The 12,349-nt window shown below is 37.6% G+C and overlaps 1 protein-coding gene across 1 annotated transcript in view; it reads left to right on the top strand.

Moving 5' to 3' along the window:
* The window catches only part of ASAH2 (N-acylsphingosine amidohydrolase 2), a 65,182-nt gene that overhangs the window by 33,265 nt on the left and 19,568 nt on the right, over positions 1-12,349 (top strand). The window contains exons 8-15 of the mRNA XM_052661089.1: positions 507-632; positions 2,406-2,492; positions 4,751-4,855; positions 4,965-5,046; positions 7,524-7,639; positions 8,639-8,733; positions 10,514-10,553; positions 11,335-11,430. Of these exons, the coding sequence (XP_052517049.1) occupies positions 507-632; positions 2,406-2,492; positions 4,751-4,855; positions 4,965-5,046; positions 7,524-7,639; positions 8,639-8,733; positions 10,514-10,553; positions 11,335-11,430 (747 nt within the window). The remainder of the gene's footprint in view (positions 1-506; positions 633-2,405; positions 2,493-4,750; positions 4,856-4,964; positions 5,047-7,523; positions 7,640-8,638; positions 8,734-10,513; positions 10,554-11,334; positions 11,431-12,349) is intronic.

The following is a 12,349-nucleotide window of genomic DNA, read 5'->3' as shown; positions in this document are numbered from 1 at the left end:
TTCCGGTTGAAGAGATAGAGAAAAGATATGGGGAGGGCAAGTCTGGATGGTGGATGCTATATTTAGGTTCAGTTGTACAGCAGAAATATCCAGATTGACTCTTTACTTTTTAAGCCAATAGGCTGTTTATTTTTAAAGGAAAAATGGGTCTCTGAGTTCCAGGTACAACACCAAACATGAGATTATGGGTCAGCATTTTATAACTTGTTGCACATTGTATTTCTTGTCAAAATGTTGCTGTTTGAGACACAAATTTGAAACTCTCTTAAAATAGTTTCACTGATAATTGAATATTATGAGTAATAATATATATGTTGACTGCAATGTGAGTCTTTACAGAAACAAAAATCTTTCTCAGAATATTGTGCCTGAGAAATATCCTCCTTTTATCCTATGCAAATGATTTTGAATAGTTCACCAGAGCGGGTTGAATGTCTGCCTTTTTAATGGAACTCATTGCAGTAAATAAGAAAGCATACATGGCAATTGGATGTTTCTTTTGGCAGGGACCGTATGTAGCAGCTTTTGCTTCATCAAATCTGGGAGATGTTTCCCCCAATGTTCTTGGCCCGCATTGTACCAACACGGGAGAGTCTTGTGAAAACGCCAATAGCTCTTGTCCCATTGGTGGGGTAGGTAATAATGACATTAAATCTTTGTTTTTGCATCTCATGGATATTTTATGTTTAAGTATTCACTGTTTATTTGCAATTATGTTCTCCTCAAGTATACTCTGGCCTACTTACTGCTAGCATTTGCTCTTCTCAAAAGCACCCACTAAATTTTGATTGGATAAAATTATAGTTTTCCATTTGATGCTTATATTTTTTGAATGGTAAGACAATTTAGTAAATGTCACAGATTAAATATCCTTTCCTAAACTTGGACAGCTTGATACATTTTGCCTTGGCATTTCTGAAGTCACAATTTAGTACAAAAACTGTCTGCCTGAGACATTTCTCTCTGATTTTCACGTCTTTAGGGTTTTTCTAAAAATGTAACATCAAAATTCTTTTTCTTATAAATTACAAAACAAAAAAAAAGTGTTGCTGTGAAAACTTGAGGCTTCTCTTGTAGCTCAGTTGGTAAAGAATCTGCCTGCAATGCAGGAGACATGGTTTCAATTCCTGGATCAGGAAGATCTCCTGGAAAAGGAAATGGCAACCCACTTCAGTATTCTTGCCTAGAGAATCCCATGAACAGAGGAGCCTGGCAGGCTATAGTCCATGAGGTTGCAAGAGTCAGACATGACTTAGTAACTACACCACCACCACCACCAAAACTCAAACCACATGGAAATCTTAAAAAGCAGTAAAAAGTGAAAGTCCCTGCTTACCTTCCTCCCTCCACCTGCTCCTTTTCCCCAAAATTACCACTATCACACCTCTTCCTACATGCGTGCATCCATGAACAACATTTTATAACTTATTTATTGAGGTTTTTTGTTTGTTTGTTTTTGTCCAGGATTTGGGTTTTCTACCTAATTTGTCTTTCAGAAATATCACTCTAGGTAGTTCTGTGTAGTAAGCTTTACACTCAACAAGTGAGGCTGTACCATTGTTTATTTAGCTGCTCCCCCTCATCTGCGTTTAGATTTTTTATCTTTGACATGAGCAGCAGGTGCTAGTCTCTGGTTCTTATTTTTTGTGTTTACAGAATATTTCACCTGTGGTATTGCTTTTATTAAACACTATGTTTGGGCTATTTATTTTATCCCAGTCAAGTTCATCCTCCCAATGAGAAACATATTTTTAACAATTATACTTTTCTCTTATACTTTACTATTTTTATATAGAAGGTCCTCCTATTGTAAAGCATTGATACCCCAATGTTTAAAAAAGTAAGAAAAAAGAAAGTCTTCCTACAGCAGAAACGAATACAACATTTTTAATCAATTATAATTCAATGAAAAAATGTCTTTGTTACCCTTCATTTGCAAAATTTTTACACATTATTAATTCACATTAGAGTGGATGATTATTTGTTAAATTACAAAATTCATACATGAAATGGTTAAATTATGATACTTATTTGCAATAGAATATTATGCATCAATTTTATGTCTTATGTTGAAATAGATGAATACTAGCAATGTTCATTGCTCTAATTCCAGAATGATTTTGTTTTTCATAATCTGTAAATTGGGAGAACATCTGGAAAGAGATGCTGGAATGTGGCTTTAAAAAAAAATCTCTTTGCTGGGACTTCCCTAGTGGTCCAGTGGTTAAGACTCCGATTCCTGTTCAGGGAACTTGGATTCAGTCCCTGGCTGGTTGGGGAACAAATGTCCGACAGGCCACACAGCCAAAAAGAAAGTCTGTTTGCTCAGATTCGCTTATCATTTTCCATCCCTTGAAAGAATCGCTTATTTCACTAAGAACATATCTCGCGTCATTTTGTTCCAGGCTAGCACGTGTGTTGCTATGGGACCTGGGCAGGATATGTTTGAAAGTACACAAATCATAGGACGGAAAATATATGACAAAGCAAAGGTAAGCTGTGGGCCTTGCTGCTTTTATCTTCATTCAAAACTATACTTTAAAATCCACTGACAATTTTCATTAGGAAGTTGGTCTTTGTAAGGAAGACAGCAGGAGCTCAAGCTGCACCAAGGAGTCTGAAGGTATGATGCTGTTTAGTGTCGATCAGGAAGGTCGTTTCACATACCACACAGGAACCTTTCTCTGACTGCTTGTGACTGACTTCCTACAGGAAGTACATTGAAAAGCGAGTAATCAGGAAAATATTCTTTCAGCCAGAGTGCTTGCTTCACGCAGTTAAATGATAGATTGTAGTTTTCAATTCATGTAGTATCAGATATGACCAGACTGACCCAAATTCTCAGAAGTCTCTGGGGCCTTTGCCTGCCAAGTCCCCTGACCATTTCCTATCTTTTCTTTGGGGACAAGGTAAAGCTGAGTGGCACAATTTCCAGTTCTTGCAGTTTGCATTCAAATTAGTCCCTGGTCTTTTTTGATATGGCAAAGATCATCCATCTCATGTTTTCTTTTCTTTTTAAAAGATCTTTTGATGAAGAGAGAATCTGGTTTCAGAGAGCTTACTACCAGTTACTGTATCCTCCTTCCTCTCCTAAATTTCACCTTTCAAGTTTGCTCACATGTTTTGTATCAGCTCAGATGAAGATGTTTCCAGTGGAAAAGACAAAGGATAGCTTTGAGCTCAACCATCTCTAATAAAGATAGTTAAATCTCTGCCTTTTTATAGCTTACCCATACCTTTAATGAGCATGCCCATCAGTGTGTGTGTGTGTGTGTGTGTGTTTATGTAAATATTGTGTCTCAAGGGTTCTAAACTGTTTCAGGAGCAATTAAGGAAGAACAAAAGCACCTTTAAAGACAGAAGACACCAGCCAGCCTAATTGCCGCAGTTTCTTTTTAATTACTGTGGTCTCATCAGCGGATTGTTCTAAATTAACAGATTCTATTTAGGGTGTACACCTGTGACACAATTTGGCATCAGAAAGTTTGTTACCATTCTGAGCCTAGAGACATAGAGATCGGTCCCACATTCTCAGCAAGGCACAACTTTCCTCTCAATCAGGGAGGCAGTCCTACAGGACTTAAGAAACTCAACAACAGCAACAACAACAAAATCAGGGGAGGTGGGCTGCAGCTGGTGTTTCTGACTTATCTCCTGCGTCCCCACATGGCAGTGGAAACTGGGATGGCAATAGAATGAAAATGAGTTAGATGTCAGGCAAGGGCCCTGGTGCTGAAGCAGGGTTTGCCTCCTCTATTGTAGGATGGAGATGAATAAAAACAAACATTGCCAGGGACCTCTTTGGTGTTTCAAGGCTTAAGACTTCGCTTCCCACTGCCGATGGATCCCTGGTAGATGAGCTAAGATCCCGCATGCCTCAGGCCAAAACACCAAAACACAGAACAGAAGCAATATTGTAACAGATACAATTAAGACTTGAAAGAACACAAGCATTTCTAAATATATTTTAATTCCCATTTCCCATAGGATTATGAAAGAAATTCATATTTCTCATAAGATTAAAAAAGCATCAATTGATCCTGTTGGAAAAAAAGACCATCAAAAATGAACAGTGGGTGGGAGAACTGATGCAGATGAAGTGGGTCCTGAATTCTCTCAAGTCCCTCTTTGGTATGAGCCTTGCCAGAGAACTCAAGGACCATGAGAGGGAAAACTCCATGAGAGTCCCTGAGGAAAAACTTGTTCTCTGCAAAGAAGATAATTTGGTCCACCTACTCCTAACCTTCCTTGGTGACTCAGATGGTAAAGAGTCTGCCTGTGATGCAGGTGACTGGGATTTGATCCCTGGATGGGGAAGATCACCTGGAGAAGGGAATGGCCACCCACTCCAGTATTCTTGCCTGGAGAATCCCATGGACAGAGGACCTGGTAGGCTACATGACAGTCCATGGGGTTGCAGAGTTGGACATGACTGAGCAAGGCTTTCACTCCTAGCCTTAAAATTTCTTGACTGTCTTTCCAGTGAGGTTGGAGCATCTTGTGCCATAGCCTGCATTGCTGGAATTTTGTATCTGTGGGCAATAAACCCAGGTCAACAGACTCAGAGCCTTCAGGTTTCTGGGAAGTCACTGTAGGTTTGGCGGAGAGTTGAAAATGCTCTGGCTAATCAGCCAGCAGCACAAAGCTTGACTGAAAGATGCTTTTCCAAATTGACACTTGTTGGGTAAACGTGTACAGTATTCATTTTAGCTCATCTGCTTTTCATGGTAAGGCTGTGTGGGTTTTCTAGGAACTGTATGAGTCCGCCTCCCAGGAGGTAACTGGGCCACTGGCTTCAGCTCATCAGTGGGTGAATATGACGGATGTCACCGTCTGGCTCAATTCAACACACACAGTAAGTGTCACTGAGTCATACTGATTATGTGCCACAAGGGAAGAGCTCTGGGCTGATCTTATTGTTGAAGTTCAACTTCTGTTGCTTTTGTTTAATTTTTTTCCTTTAGGCAAAAACGTGTAAACCAGCCTTGGGCTACAGTTTTGCCGCTGGCACAATCGATGGATTTGGAACCCTCAATTTTACTCAGGGTGAGGTGCAGTCTGATCAGGTTTATGGTTCTAGATTCTGAACTTCAGGATTCTGTTCCCTAACAGGATTTCACGTAGCCAATACATTTACTATTTTAATTTTTAAAATTTAGGGGTAGGTAGGCTTTCCAGGTTTGTACATGATTTCTCTAGGGTCAGTATCTTTCATAATTTAGCTTTCCACTGATTCAGATAAGAATCAGGAGATTCTCTCTGCATTGCAACCTGCGGAGGAATAGTTTTAAATTGGGCAGGAATGGAGTTGGAATGATGCAGAGCAGGAGTGTCGTTTTAACACCCACAATATGAATTGGCCCTTCCATCTGGTTTTTAGTGTCTCTTTCCTGGAATTCTTTATTGGAGCCCAAATTCCTCAGAACAGAAGACTTTAGGAGCATAAAGCATGTGATCCTGGGTCTTCTTCCTGTGTGTATTTCCATGAATTTGTAACTGATTATTATAGGTTTAATACTTTATCCTGATTATCACTGTGATAACATGCGTTGCAAAGTACACATAGTTAAAGAAATTGAAAAGTAGTACCAACAGGCAACATTTTGGCTTATTTCATTCTGGTCTTTTATATACATGTATATTTTGGAACCATTAGTTGAAAAAGAAATACAATTGTAACATGATACAGTTGGCATCATCTTTCCTGGCAATGTTTCATCTAGCTTGGTCTAATGTTCTAAAACAAATAATTTTTGATAGCTTTATTGAGATATAATTCACAAAACATAAAATTCAATGGTTTTTAATGTATTCACAGATACATGCAACCATCACTTCTATCAATTTTAGAACATTGTCATTACCTCAAAGAGAAACCCTGTACATTTTAGCTATCACAGCCCAGTCCCCATCTCTTTCAGACCTAAGAAACCACTAACCTCTATCTCTGTATTTACCTCTTCTGGACATTTTGTATAAATGAAATCGTAAAAATATGTGGCTTTTTGTGTTGGCTTCTTTCGCTTAGCATCATGTTTTCAAAGCTCATCCATGTTGTAACACAGATTCTAAAATAATTTCATTGCTTTTTTTCTTTTTAAAAATTGTTTTATTGAGGCAGAGTTGATTTCAGTGTAGTGTTAATTTCTGCTGTACAGCAAAGTGACTCAGTTATACACAAATGTGTATATATAATGTGATTTTCCCTTGTGATTTATTATAGGATATTCAATGTAGTTCCCTATGTTATACAGTAGAATCTTATTTTTTATCCATTCTCTATATAGTAGTTGCATCTGCTAACCCCAAGCTCCCAGTACAGCCCTCCCCCTTGCAATCACGTCTGTTCTCTATGTCTGTGAGTCTATTTTGTAGATAAGTTCATTTATGTCATATTGTGACTGAAGAATATTTCACTGTATGGTTTTGTCAGATTTTATTTATGCATTCCTCAGCTGATGGACATTTGGGTTGTTCTGTTTTGGGCTGTTAGGAATAATGCTGTTATAAATATTGATGTCCAGGCTTTTGTGTGAGCATGTGAGTTCATTTCTTTGGTACATGCCTGGAAGTGGAATTGCTGGATCACTATGGTAAAATTCTATGTTTAATTATTTGAGGAACTACCAGAGTATTTTCAAATCAGTGCACAATTTTATGTTCTCATCAGTTTCTCTCTGAAGATTCTAGTTTTTTCACATCCTCACCAATACTTGTTCTTATCTTCCTTTTTTTATTCTAGCTACCCTTGGGGTGTGGAGTGGTATCTCATTATGGTTTTGATTGGCATTTTCCTGGGATATTGAGCATCTTTTCTTACGTTTGTTGGCCATTATTGTGTCTTCCTTGGAGAAGTACCTGTTCATATATTTTTCTTATTTTTAAATTGGTCTATTTGTCTTTTTATTATTGAGCTGGAAGAGTTATTTGAGAGTCCCATGTGTGCTCTATAAGTAGGTCCAAATATGTTCATAGTAATTATATTTTCCTGATTATATATTCTCTGTTCTTAGGTTTTGTAGTTAACATAGCTTTTTCCTAGATTATGGGTGTTAGGCTTGGTGGTTTTTAATTGCTCATGTGTGTGTATACACATAATTAAGTGGAGATCAAGAGAGGGTCTTTAGAGCCCACAAGTTAAACAGCTGGTACTTCAAACTGGAGATTTCTTTTATAGCTCTCAAAATAGGAAAAAGATAATTCAGCTCACTGACCTGCATCTAATTATATTTTAAAAATTGGCAACATGGTTGAGAAAGAGCAATAAAAGCAAAACCTGAAAGATGTAGAACATGCCTATTCTTCTACTCTATGAGCCACACGAGGATCTAATTAAATAATGGCTCCTACTTTAATATGCACAGGACATTTTACCTCTTCTATTTTGAAACCTGTTTGAAATCATTGAACAGTGAACTTAATAAAATCTCTCCAAGTTCTGAAAGCATCGTTGTACAACATTTGTCAAAATAATGGTGTTTTTCAGAGGGTTGCAATCATATTAATTGTAACATTCCTAATAGGGATGACAGAAGGGGATTCATTTTGGGACACTCTTCGGGATCAGGTTCTGGGCAAGCCATCTGAAGAAATCAAAGAATGCCATAAACCAAAGCCAGTCCTCCTTCATACTGGAGAGGTAATGCATTTGGATTATCATGGTGAAATTACTGTTATTTTTAAATTTATGAATTATTAGATATGAATAGGTCTGTGTTGAATAGTAGGTGTGTGTATTATACAAATGTTCCCAAATTAAATTTTTAATATCGAAAATATGGATGCCATAAGTTTAACTCTAAAGAAATAAGGGATATGATTACTAAATATACTGACTTAGATTTTTACATCCATAGTAAATAACTGAAACAATTAGAACAGAGGAAAAGGAAGAATAAGATCAAGATTTATAAGCACAGAATTCCTCACAGAGAAAGACATCTCAGGTTATTTTCCACAACTCAGGCAACATTATTAACTAAAGCAATATTCTTTGAATACCCTTTGGAACATGGATTTTCATATTCATGCCAGTGTTCATAATACCATGACTTTTTGATGTAGAAACAATTTTTAAATATAGTTTTTTTCCTAACATTTACTTAGAAATTCTTCAAGAAGGAGAGGAAGTGAAGGAATAGAAGGAATAGATGGAAAGATTCTATGCTAATCTGACCATGGTAAAGGATATATTCTCTTGGAGGAGAAAAGTAAGGCAAGATGTAGTAACTGAAGATTCAAAGTGCTATTTAGAGTAAAAAGAGAAATAATTAAGTTATTCCAAATGATGGTAATTCCTTATTTGTCTTGTATAAGGATACTCATCATGGTAATATAGGAGAAACTTGGTTATCTGTTACACATTGTGATTCCATAAAGATAAAGCCACCAAAAACTTCATTGATAAGAAAATAATTCCAGGTTAATGGGACACTGGTATCTGAAATTCACATATTAATACTAGACAGAATATTTAATACTACATGACTTAGAAAAAAATCTATGACTGCAGGAGAAGACACCCAAACAACTGGAAACATTTAATATCCATTAACAAAGGAAATTCTGTGAGCAGCATTGGTCTCTTGAGCAAAGAGAGTGATATTCTCAACACCGTTTTCATGCTTTTGGTTCTTAGCTGTTAAAGCCTCATCCCTGGCACCCAGATATTGTTGATGTTCAGATTGTTACCCTTGGGTTCTTGGCCATCACTGCCATCCCTGGGGAGTTCACGTAAGTTCTTCTTTTTGATTTGGTGAGATTTTGTGATAGTTGTAGATGTGTGTCTGTTGAAATCACTTCTTATCATGGGCAGATAACCCTGTACTGACTCTTTTGTATCCTACTGTGCTATGTATGGCAACAGTGAGAAATATTCCCAACCCTCTTTTGGTGGGGCCTCTGAAGAATACACCTCCTTATGCCTCTTGCTAGTGGGTATCTTGAAGTAAACATAAAAATTTGAGAACTTATCATTCCAGATTAAAATTATGCAGTGACTTCTTATGTCAGCAGAAAGACTTTAAATAATATTAAAATACAGGAACATGAAATAATCAGTTTAGGTATTCGAAGCACAGAAATGTGTTTTAAATTGGCTCTTTATGCCATATTTCCTGTCTTAGTAAGTAGCAATTTTGTATCTTTCCATTGCTCAGGGCCTAAATCTCAGTCATCCTTGAATTCTTTTTCAGTTTTCCCTGCCTTAAATCCCTCAGCAAATTCTGCCTGTTCTATTCAACACTTTCCCTCATTCTGCCCCACCCAGCTCCTCCCCACTTGGGTCTGAGTCACCATCACCCCTCCCCTGGATTTCTGCAATAGCCTCCTCACTCTCTTGGCTCTCCCTTACTTCTCTATAGTCTTTTCTCAACATTATAGCCAGAGATATCCCTATAAAGCATACGTTAAATCATGTCACTTACCATAACCTTTCAATAGCTTCCCAACTCTCCAGATAAACCCTCACACCCTTATAATATCCAGCAAGGCCCTCTGCGATCCTCTCTTCAGCAAACTGTCGGATCTGATTTTGTACCAGCCTGTACAAAATTAATTTGCCTCAATCACACCTGCTGCGGCCACGTTGGCTCAGACTACCAAGCATGCTCCTGTTTTAGGGCTTTTGAACTTAAACAGCTCCTTCTACCTGCAACATTTACCCTCCATATATCTCCATGGCCCACTCTTTCATTCCTTCATTTCTCTGCTGAAAACTCTAACAGAGATGCCAGTCCTGCTTACAGTGCATGACATTGTTTTCACCCGCCACTGGCCCATGACACCGCTGTCACCATCACAACAGTGGCCACCACCATCCTCTCATCCTTATCCTACTTTATATTCTCCATTGCACTTTGTCATCTCACTTTTTTATTTTCTATTGACCATCTTCTCTTCCAAGAATGTAAGCTCCATACTGTTGAGTGCTCAGCAATTTGAAGTGAGTCTGGTATAAAGTTAGTAGCTCAGTTGTGTCCCCGGTTATTGTAATCCCCCAGGTTCCTCTGTCCATGGAATTCTCCAGGTAAGAATAATGGAGTGGGTATCCATTCCCATCTCCAGGGGGTTTTCCTGACACAGGGATCTAACCCAGGTCTCCTGCATTGCAAGTGGTTTCTTTACCATCTGAGCTAAATAAATGAATGAAGCCTAAGTTCTCTGTAGGCAGGAATAGTGTACATTCTACTTAGCTGTTATTAACATAGAATGTAACCAATTGTTGACTCAGTGAATGGAAGACAATTGTGATCTGCCAGTGATATTCACTGGTGCTGTTTTCCTCCTTCAGCTTATCTGCTTTTGGTTTAGGATTAATTTTGAAGATAGGGCAGTGTGGAAAAAAGCTCAACTAGAACTTGCGTTGTTTCTATACACTGTTGTGTAGCCAGGCTAACGTTTTGGCTTTCCTTACAAGTTTTTGTGTACCTTGCACCTTTTGTGTACCTTTCTGTGTACCTTGCACACATTCTGAATAGGAAACCACTGAGATAATTCTGTTTTCTTGACTCAGGACCATGTCTGGACGAAGACTTCGGCAGGCAGTTCAAGAAGTAAGTTACAAATGAAATAATATACCTATGCATTTTTATTTGGAAAAGAGAAGAAGAATTCCCTATCCTTATGATCTGATACCTTTTAAATTAATCATTGCTAAGATGATAATAGTTTTACACTTCTTGAAAGTGAAGGCTGGAGGTGAATATGAAATATTGATGGCATAAGAATAAAATTTAAAAATATAAAGGAAATATAGTAGGATTAAAATTTTTATTTGTATTTAAGTACTAATAATTTAAAATTGATGAATTTTATGGATTCAGTAGTAAATGACCCCAAGTACATTAATATCTGAAAGTCATATATAAAAAATCTAACACGTTGAAAATTGTGTATTTTATCTATATTTGTGATTTTCTTTATTTCAGAAAGTATTGTCAATGTTTCTAAATGACATAACCAGCAAAAGTCTTATTATTTGGAGCTGCAAACAGCTACTGTGGTTAGCTAGTAATGCTCCCTTTAGACTTTTTAGGAAATTGATAAAACATCTATATTTTTAGTAATAAAGTTCTGCATCAGCAAATACAATCATTAGGGTGTTCATAGACCCATTGCCTTGCCCAACTGGAGTGCAGAGTTAAGGCTTTTAACTTTTCACCAAGGACTCTCTGATACTTCTGTATTCCTGGGCAATTTTGATCATTGCAAAAATATTAAGATAGATGTCTTATAATAAAAATTCATATTGATAATTATATGTTAAATATAACAAAAATGATAATACATTTTAAGATGAAGAGTAATTTTAGTGCACTCTCCCCTTTGCCCTAGGAATTTGAAGCTTCTGGGATGCTGAATATGACTGTTGTTATTTCAGGTCTATGTAATGTATATACACACTACATTACCACATACGAAGAATACCAGGTAAAGTAAAAAGTTCTCATCATTTAAAAGAATTATACCCTGGTCATAGAAGGAAATGGCAATGGAGAAGGAAATGGCAATCCACTCCAGCACTCTTGCCTGGAAAATCCCATGGATGGAGGAGCCTGATAGGCTACAGTCCATGGGGTCGCCAAGAGTCGGACACGACTGAGCGACTTCACTTTCACCCTGGTCAAGACTATTGTATCAAATGCAGATTTTCTTTCTGGACTTCCTTAATTATGTTTTTTAAGAGATGATTTTGTTTTAGAGCAGGAAAGAAAAGGATAAGCTAGGAGTCATATTCGGGAGTTCTAGGGTGACCATTTCCAAGTTCAGTTGAGAATTCTAGTCTCATTAACTTCCACTTTCCCTGAAATAAATTACTTGGTCAAGGGCACTGGTAATGAGCCTGGGTTATGGCATACAACATTTCTAACTCAATCCATAATGCTTTGGCACCTTAAGCTTCTGTAGAACCTGAGAAAATGCCCATTGGCAGCTGCTATCTAGGGAAAGCACTGGCTAAGCACCTTGCAAATGTAATTTGATGTAATCCTCTCAAGTAGCCCTGACTGAAATAGGGTATTATTATAGCATGATACAGATTAAGAAACAGAGCCTCAAAAAATTAGGGAGGCTGCTGACTGGTGATGTTTTTATTTTGTTTGTTACAAATGGTACAAAATGTAGCCTAAGTACTTTTAAACACCAGTAGCTAAAAACGTGAAAACAGGGTAGAAGTCCATACTTACTAGTTTCTAATACATCTGAAGTATAACTTGGCAATGCACAGTGTGGCACACAGGCTGCCTCTTGACAAATGCTCCGCAATTCCAGCAGTGGAGTCTGCCCTGCTGCCCTCTGTTGACTTTACTGAAGGTCCCTGCCTTTGAGTAATTCCTGTTGAATAAAGATT

Source organism: Budorcas taxicolor, chromosome 23 (assembly GCF_023091745.1).
Source record: "Budorcas taxicolor isolate Tak-1 chromosome 23, Takin1.1, whole genome shotgun sequence".
NCBI lineage: Eukaryota > Metazoa > Chordata > Mammalia > Artiodactyla > Bovidae > Budorcas > Budorcas taxicolor.
This window is presented reverse-complemented; position numbering and strand designations above follow the sequence as displayed.